At 40.5% G+C, this 9420-nt stretch overlaps 1 protein-coding gene across 2 annotated transcripts; it reads left to right on the top strand.

The window, feature by feature from the left end:
- The first annotated feature begins 4227 nt into the window (after window positions 1-4227).
- On the top strand, window positions 4228-9207 carry apoob (apolipoprotein O, b). 2 transcript variants are annotated; one of them, XM_068710290.1, is made up of 9 exons: window positions 4228-4272; window positions 4648-4761; window positions 5580-5702; window positions 6053-6085; window positions 6364-6418; window positions 6550-6645; window positions 6928-7019; window positions 7809-7898; window positions 8226-9207. In XM_068710290.1, the coding sequence occupies exons 1-9, from the start codon at window positions 4255-4257 to the stop codon at window positions 8265-8267; spliced, it is 663 nt and encodes a 220-aa protein (XP_068566391.1). In that variant the 5' UTR covers window positions 4228-4254; the 3' UTR covers window positions 8268-9207. The 2 variants fall into 2 exon arrangements, with proteins under 2 accessions (XP_068566391.1, XP_068566392.1); XM_068710291.1 differs by having other exon boundaries at window positions 8229-9206.
- Window positions 9208-9420: the final 213 nt, after the last annotated feature.

Here is a 9420-nt window from a genome sequence, read left to right as displayed (position 1 = left end):
GAGACCAGCACTTACCTCCAGGCGAGAGGGAAACATGGCCGCCGTGTGCCGTTACTATCTGCTGTTCTCAATGAAGCCAATCAGAGCGACGCGGTGAAGACGCTAACGTACGTTAGCTTGAACATTTTCAGAATTAGCTTTCTCAGAAAATTTTAAGGAAAAAAAAAAAAAAGTTTTTTGTGGGGAGAGAAAGAAGAAGGAAACAACGGTTACATTCTGCTGGTTTACGTTTGGACTGTGGTCAGTTTTCCTCTTCTACTACTCACCTACTGTATTTAGGCTGTCCAGTCAAGCTTATCGCAGAAACGCACTGGAAGCGACACGTTCATGCATTTACAAAAGGAGCGTTATTTATTTATTCATACGTCTTATTCCACAGGTCAGACTATCTATTTAAAGGCAAAACAAACATCCTGTATATCGAGTCGCTCTTATCGAGAAATAGATTAGTGAAAGCCGAGGCTATTTCAAACAATCAAAAATATAAGATGTATCACAGCAAGTATACAATCGGGTATATAAACACGTTTTTAACACTATCTACTGTAGTGTAGCTACTTCTACATCATACCTCCACGTTATCAGAGCGCTCTGTAGAGAGTGAAGGGACGCTTCGGTGCAGACGCTGCTTCTAAAAGTCTCACATTTGCTTCCAGTGCGTTCCAGCTTCTAGTCCTAACTCTGCTCTTTACTCCCAGATATCCACCATACTGTGCTCATGTTCATGTAACATCACCGTGTCTCTGTGTGTGAGTGAGTGAGTGAGAGAGAGAGAGAGAGAGAGAGAGAGAGAGCTGAATGCAAAACGAGGGCATTCCTTCATTCATTCATGCAGCGACGGCGTCATGGTGGTGGTGACAGGTGCTTTTATTTTGGAGATTACGTGCACAGGAAGGAAAGAGCAGCTCTGAATCCGTCTGGTCACTGGCAGTGCTTCACCGACGCTCATCTACATTCCCTGCACTTTATTATTATTATTATTATTATTATTATTTATATGGGTTCCTATTGAGGCGGTGAATGCACATTTTACCAGCACTTCAGAGCAGCTGCAGTATTGACGACGTGCCGTGATGTGAGACACAGTCAGAGTCTGAAGTGAACCTTCTGTGTTGATGGGTGGAGATGTTTAAGAAGGAACGTGCTTTTATTCTCACCTGAAACTTCTCCTCCGAGTCTGATTCACTGAACTCTCTGAGCGGAACGCTCACAGAACCACAGTAAACTAAAAGAACACGGTCACTCTGTCAGTGAAGTGGTGTTAAAGGGTCACGACCTTGTCCAGTCAGTGCTGCTGGTAAATGTAGTCCACTGAAGAAATACATCCCCCAGCATGCACTGTATTGACAGAGAGCTGTGCCAACATGTACCAGGATGCTACGAGTTATAGCTATAGTTATAGCTACGAGTTATAGCTATAGTTATAGCTACGAGTTATGGCTATAGTTATAGCTACGAGTTATGGCTACGAGTTATGGCTACGAGTTATGGCTACGAGTTATAACTACGTCTGATTTAATAAACACAAATAAATTCACTCAAATGAACCATGAAGGAGATATTCTCAGACCTAAACAGACCAAGTTTCTCTGTTAACTCATAAAAACACACAAATGTATTTCACACTAAACACCTCACAGAGTAGACATGAGGTAGAAAATCAGCTGATTAGCAGTTAGAAAATATCTTATGAACAAAACGTGAATGACGTCTTCTTAAAAAGCGGTCCGTGACTAATAGAGTCACAGAGGTTTTAGATGTTTTAGTGATGCAGATGTTTTCTAATAGATGTTCCCTGTTGGTGAGAGCAGCCGGTGTTTCAGAGGGTTCATGTCAGACGTTGACGTGTGCTTCACTCACAGCACACGTTGCTGCTGCTTTACTCGTCCTCTCACAGATTCATTTTTTTACTCTTTTTTTTTTTTTTTTTTTTCTTTTTTTCTAAATGTCATGAGCCAACTGTGGAAAAAAAGGGCTAGAGCACATACTGATGCAGTTGTGTCCGTTCAGCCGTGTGTTTTTTAAGTTGTTAAGTTATTGTTGTGAAGTATTGCTTTCACCGAGCTATGCAGTAACACCTGTAGAGTCTATTTATTACACGGCGTTCATGAGTCTTGTTTTCACTGCGTGTGGCCGATGAATGGACGCTCTCTCTTCCAGCGTGAGTAGGGTTAACAACATCTGTGATGCTTTAATCTAGTGGAGCTATTTGAACAGACTCTGAAGGTTTTAAAAGAGGGTACCGGGTCCCTTTATTACCAGGAACTCCACAAACCATGTGTCATTTACAGGTGTTTCATTTCTTCAGTACAAACGTTTACATTTGAATTCACGTTTCTTTGCATCGGCGATGTCGCTGCTGTCCATCGACCCTCTGAGCGTCAGTGTTCACATGTGACGACACGGTGGCTTCATCTGGCGGGAAACCTTGAAAGCTCTGCGGTCCCGGTAGACATCTTAGATCGTGAACGTGTCCCGGGTCAACGGCAAGTGGTTTCTTTCACTGTGGAGAGGAAGTGTGACACGGCAAGAAATGTTCACTAATATATTGTCTCAATATAAATAATACCAATGAAAGATATTCCAGAAGAGACGTCTTCAAATGTCTCATTTTGTTTGACAAACAGTCGAAAACTCAACCGTTGTAAATGAGAAGAAAAAGAATTCAACTTAATTGATGAATCGACTCATTGTTGCAGTTACTGAACAAACTTTTAGCTTTTCCTCAGATCACAAACCTGCTCAGCAGAAGCTGAATGACGACGAGGAACACAAAGTGATTCAAGGGTTTTTCTTCACAACACTTTTAAACCCCAAACTCTTCTTCTCTCTGTTTACAAAGTCAAATATTACTGTGTTTCTGCACTTTCTCCTCCCGGTGAACGACCACAGAAGAAGTGTCACGCGTGGTAACAAAGGAAACGTGTCTCACGTGTCTCTCACGTGTCTCACGTGTCTCTCACGCGTCGCCGGTATCATGAACATCACTCCGCTGTCCTCTTCGCTGCTCCTCTTCCTCTCATGTTGCTGTTAAAAGAAGAAACGTGTAACCAATAAAGTACTACTGTCCTGATTTATGGCACATTCAGTCATAGCGCAGCATCCTTTAGTCCACCAGTCTCCAGTCTGTCAGTAGGAAAACAGAATAGAGGATTTAAAAAATAAACAAACAAAAAAAAACATACCTTGCTGCAACGACTGTATCCGAAAAAGAAAGTAAAATCAGATTAACATACCTTATAATCTGAGTAGAAACTCTTTGGAAACGATTTGTAACTTCTTTCCAGAAATAAATGTTCATATTGGTCAACTTTCAGAAGACTGCGGAGTGATTTTATATCTGTGTGTGTTTCTGACTCTTCTATATCTGTCCTTCAAGACGAGTTCATGAGTTCTATTAGACTTGTTATTGTCTCTGCACACATGAAGCAAAGCTGTAACTATTGTGACGACTAGAACGGCTTCTAATGATAAGTTTGTTGATTCATTTGTCAATTAATTACATGAATTATTTGATAGTATTTTACTGTAAAACTAAAATCAAAGAGCGGGTAAAATATAAGTATAACAAACTGCATTAAGTCAGGAGAATTATATTTTAAAGAACTATTTAAAAGGAGTATTGTGTATTTCTATTTTCTGCTACTTTATACTTCTACTCGACCACAGTTTGGAGGTAATTATTGTACTTTTTACTCACCTGCATTTATCTAGTCACTAGTAACTGCACATTCATTATAATACAAAACATGGATCATAATATACATTATTATAGCTTTAGCTACCCAGCAATATGTAAATGTATCAAAAGCAGCTCCACCTTTACCAATTGCAACATTAAAGTGATGAATTAATGCATCAATAATTGTAACCCAATAATATTCTATTCTACTATTATTTTTGCATAATGTGTACTTCTACGTATGGTACTCTAAGTATATATTTTGCTTATAATAGAGTTTCCACTCTGGTATTATTGCCTCTACTTAAATAAAAAATAATCTGAATACATTTTCCAGCCTTAATAAACAAGAGCTTGACCATGCAAAACTTACAGAACAACAACTAATAAAATATTAAATTTATTTATTTCAAAAATTATTTCGAAAATATGTTTATTATGTATTATTAAATGTGTTAGAATAATTCCAGCATTAATGTTTTTTTTTTTTGAGCAATAGATACGCATGCGCCCTTTAGTTTGCCATTCCTCCGGCTTTCCGTAGAAAAGCGAACGTCTCCTCCTGGACGAGAATGTCATATATGAAACTGGTAGCTAATTTTTAACGTTTGTCACCTTTTTTACCACTTTAAATATTAATTGTTTCCTAATGTTTAGCTGTCATATAGTGACGCGTATCTTTATGACGTTACACACTGAAATTATACGACAGAAAAACGAGTCAAACGTTGCTAAATTAAGTCATTAGCCAATGTTAGCATGTTGATAGCTGCTGTAGCTAACAGGGTCAGTTAAACAAGCTCCTCTTTCCTCGTTATTTTAAACTAACGTTTAAAATAAACGTGATGTTTAAACCCCATTAGTGTCTACATTATTAACTAAAGTGTTTTAACTGATATTACAGCCTCATTTACCGCTTTATTAGTTAGCTTTATCGTGTGTGTGTTCTGCCGTTGTGCCGCCAGGTGTCGCTGTGTGTCGCAGCTCCGCCTGTGACGGGCCTGCTGCTGGGCGGCTCGGTGCTGGCGGCCAGTGAGGCGAAGAAGAAGAGCTCTCAGGCGGCTCTGAGCATCGATGAGGTGGGTTCATCAATAACGGGGGGGGGGGTTCTGCATTCAAAACCTCACTGAAGTATGTAATCACTCTTTACTTCAAGTACAAGTACTGCATATAGTATAGTATGAGTACATACATCATGTATTCACTATGAGAGGAAGCACAATAGTGTGTTTTATGGATATTATTGAATGTACAATATTGAATAAAATCTTAAAATATGAGTTAATTCTATTTACCTCAAATAACCACACGGGTTCATCCTCTGTCAACTGTAACAATATGTATAACAGTATATATAACAATATGTATAACAGTATATATATAACAATATGTATAACAGTATATATAACAATATGTATAACAGTATATGTAACAATATGTATAACAGTATATGTAACAATATGTAGAACAGTATATATAACAATATGTTAAATTTCCACTTACTCTCTTCCACTTCCTGTCTGCTTGTTTTTACCGTAAACACTGTTGTAGATGCACCTCGTGTTTTTAAGAAGGAGTGAGGTCATTGTTCTAGCGGCGTGTCCTCGCCTGGCTTCATAAAACCTTAAATCAATACCAGACCACAAACAGTCTACGGTCAGTCAATCGATTGTCATTAACAAACAAACACCTCCCTTTTTTAGTCTTTTTGTCAGTCTTGACTTTGGGGGAATTTTGTAATTTTTGTAAAAACTTCTATTTGATTCAAGGAATATGAAGTTTTCACATTAGTCCTTTCAGAGAGAATCCGCAGCATGGACTGGGAGGTCTTGGTGAGCTGGTCTGAAGTGACCCAGTTGGACTCGTTCTTTAACATGACTTGTGTTTTTGTCCTAAGCTGCCGTCGTTGTACACCAGCCCCGAGCTGGAGCCTCGGCATGTGGAGCCAGAGGCCGGGCCGCTGGAGCGCAGCGTCGCGTCGCTGAGGAGGTTAACGGAACCGTACACGACCCGGTGCCAGGTGGGTCCACCTCTTAACTCTTCCTGTCTCCAGAGTGTCAGCAAAGAGGAGAATAAACACGATCACATGAGCTGAGCAGCAGCTGATGGACGTTCATCACTTTCTGTGGACCTGAAGCTCATGTGTGGTTGTTATCTGTGGGATTAAAGTGTGCTTTGTTTTTGGGATGCTGAGGCAACAGAAACATGACTTTGTTTTTCCATAGGAGACATTAATAAGCAGCGCTGTTCTTTTTACATTATTGCTGCAGTTTGTTTGTCACAGTTCTGACCATAGAAGTAAGAGTTCACAGTGTTTCATTCTGTTCACTCTCATTTCATGTCTTGTTGTTGTTGTTGTTGTTGTTGCAGCAAACGGGTCAAGCTGCAGTGGAGAACGTTGAGGTTAGTCACGTTTAAAAACATTAAAATATATAAATATATATAAATATATATATATATAATGTCCATTAGTTGTTGCTGTTTAGAGGTCTTCATTTCATCAAGGCTCTACTTCAACCACACTCCATTAAATACACACACTGTCTCTACTGTAGACGAGTCCTCAGACCGTGTCAGACTAACGTCTGTGATTGTTGAAGTGGTTTTTCTACGTCGTCATACGTTATCAGAGGACCTGATGTTCTGTCTCTGTGTGTCTGCCGTTGATCTTTGGACCTCAGAGAGTTTACAAGACCGTGGAGCCGACAATCATCACCTCCATAACCACGGTCACAGGTGAGACGCACACACACACACACACACACACACTCTTCAAAGTGTTAAACGGACACATGACTGCTCAGATACTTCACAACCTGTCGGCCGTCTTCTCATCTGTTTTATTTTTATATTTTTATATTTTCCAGATGTGTACCAGTTCCTCAGGGACCCCCCTCCTGACCTCTACCCCAGTGTGGCGGTGGTGGGCTTCTCTGGCTTCCTGGGTCTTTATGTGGCCAAAGGTGACCGACGGTCTTTTTGTGACACGTCTAATTAAACTCCTTTTAATCCAAGATGACGTCGTCCTTGAAACAACCTCGAACCTTTAAAAAGAAGACGCAATTGAATATTTGTTGCTCTGCTAACTAACTAAGTTTGGTTTCCTCTAGAGAACATGGAAGCATTAATGTCACTTTCTGTGTGTCTAAAAGTATTATTAGTTTTATATATATATATATATTCAAACATTTCAGTATGAATATATGTATGAAGTGCAGCTCTTTAAAGACGTCTTTCTCCTGCAGGCTCCAGAGTGAAGCAGCTGGTGTTTCCGGTTGGACTCATGGCGCTGACGGCCTCCATGTTTTACCCTCAGCAGGCGGCGGCGCTGCTGAAGGTGAGTGACCACATCTGGACTGAGGAGGAGAGACATAGAGAGCTGTCAATCACAATGTAGCCCCGCCCCTAAAGCATCCCCTGCTTTCTGGTCTGTGTGACTCTAAATGTTCCATAATGTACTAAATGAACATCATGCTGTATTGAAGAAGACTGTAAACTAGAGATTGAGACCATGAACTCATGTTTACAATGTTTACTGAGGGAATAAATCAAGAGAGAAGTAGAGTCATTTTAGACTAGACTTCTATACAACCAGAGGAGTCGCCCCCTGCTGGACACTAGAGAGAATGCAGCTCACAATCTATTGCAACATGGCTGTTGTTCCCTAAATCAGTCACCTCTTTATCTGAACTTCCTCCTGCTGCTGAAACATACTGAGGAAACAGGAGCAGTGACACACGGTTCATTTGAAACTGGAAAAATCACACCCCGGCTTTATAAACATCATCATCATCATCATCATCATCATCATCATCATCGGGCAGATTTAAACTTTCCAGTCCAGGTCTCATGCGTCGTATCCGTGTGTTTGATCAGAGACTCGCTTCCTGTGAGGAAAAGGGTTGAGCTCTCCTCAGGAAGTCCTGGCTGTGAGTCAGGCTTCTGATTCACACCAGCAAGCTTTATTTACTAGAGAGAGAGAGAGAGAGAGAGAGAGAGAGAGAGAGAGAGAGAGAGAGAGAGAGAGAGAGAGAGAGAGAGAGAGAGAGAGAGAGAGAGAGAGAGAGAGAGAGAGAGAGAGAGAGATCAGATCTGTGGTTGACGTTGTTCCTCGTGTGTCCACCAGGGGAGTCGTGATTCCACGTTCAGCTGGGCTCAGCGGGGCCGTGACACCCTGGAGACGCTGTGGACAGAGCGTCCGTTTGGCCCAAAGAAGGTGAGTCTCAGACCAACGTTTAAAGCTCCTCCGTCACACATCTACTCCTTCATAGTCCTGTATTGTGATGCGTTCAAGTTGAACTGGGATTTCTGAGGTCTGTCTGACAGCAAGTTAAAGAGGAGAAAACGTTGTGAATAAGAGTCTCAGCAGTACATTACTTTGCTCCCGTGCTGGTACTCCATCCAGTAATACACTAAAGTACTCCACTGACTAAGTAGAAGTACCTCATACTACCACAGTTCTAAACACCTCTACTGTCTCTTTAAATGGTGTATTTTTGAGGGTATTCTGACTTTTGTGTCTTTCTTTGTTTGTATTTTGGAGAAGAAAGAGAGAACAGAGAGCAACGACACGACCGACAGCTGAGACGGCAAGAAGACACACACACACACACACACACACACACACACACACACACACACCTGTACGTCTCCACCTCACTGAGTTTCTGACGTCTTTGCTCTCTAGACATTGATGATTTCTGCCAGCCACACTTCCTCATTCCTGTCTTCACAGACCTCTCACTAAACTCATGAATACAGATGATTCATCAGCCTCCATGTTTGTTAGTGAATTCTGTCACTGTGACGGTTCCAGCTTCACAAATGTGAGAATGTACTCTTTTTTTCTCTTCTAGTTTTACATTGAAGTGTTTGTGTTGGACATCAGTAGCAGGATGTCACCTTTGTTCCCCATCGTCAATGAATAACACAAACAGCTGGTTTAAGAGGGACCGGTAGAACAGAAGTCCCACTTTGGAAGACAAAGCCAGGCTAGCTGTTTCCCCCCGCTTCCATTCTTTATGCTAAGCTAACGGTCTGTTGCGTCATATCTACTGTAAAGATATGAGAGGGAATAGTCAAAGTTTGTCTTTAAGCCTTTTCAAAAAAGACAATTAAGGTCAACAAACAACAGAGAAGTGCTCCTTTAACAAACAGCGTCTCACTGCTATTTGCATATATGTAAATTAGTGAATAATGTGTTGATTAATGAGCTCAGTGTTGTTTTTGTCTAATAATACTCTATATGTGTATGTGTATGTGTGTGTGTGTGTGTGTGTGTGTATATATATATACATATATATATGAGGTTTTATTTGAATGCGATGTAATGAAATCCTTCTCTTTATTTATTTTGTCAGTGTGACGATGGTGTAATAAAATAAACAAACATTAACGGAAGACCTAAGAATCAGACGTTGTGATTTCAACATGGGAACAATTTTTATTTATTATTGTTGATATGAATAAATGTGATCAGATGAATGTGCAGCTATGTCAGAGGAATAAGTAATACATGTATATTAAGAGGTAAATAAATGGTTCAATAACTACACACAAATACACAAAAAGTGACTCAAGTACTGTTGTATAAGTACACAGTGTTCCTAAGTATATCCGTGTTTGTCTTCAGTTCTGTCGACTCATCGATTAGTTGACAGACGTGAGAGTTGAGTTTCTCCACCGCTTTAGATCTTCACTGTTCACTGGAGGTGAAGGAACCTTCAGGACAGCTGAAG

The sequence above is a fragment of the Cebidichthys violaceus genome, unplaced genomic scaffold (genome assembly GCF_023349555.1).
Source record: "Cebidichthys violaceus isolate CVI_PGR_0920_01 unplaced genomic scaffold, fCebVio1.0.p SCAF_15, whole genome shotgun sequence".
Taxonomy (NCBI): Eukaryota; Metazoa; Chordata; class Actinopteri; order Perciformes; family Stichaeidae; genus Cebidichthys; species Cebidichthys violaceus.
Note: the sequence above shows the minus strand (reverse complement) of the source record. Positions and strands in the feature narration are given on the sequence as shown.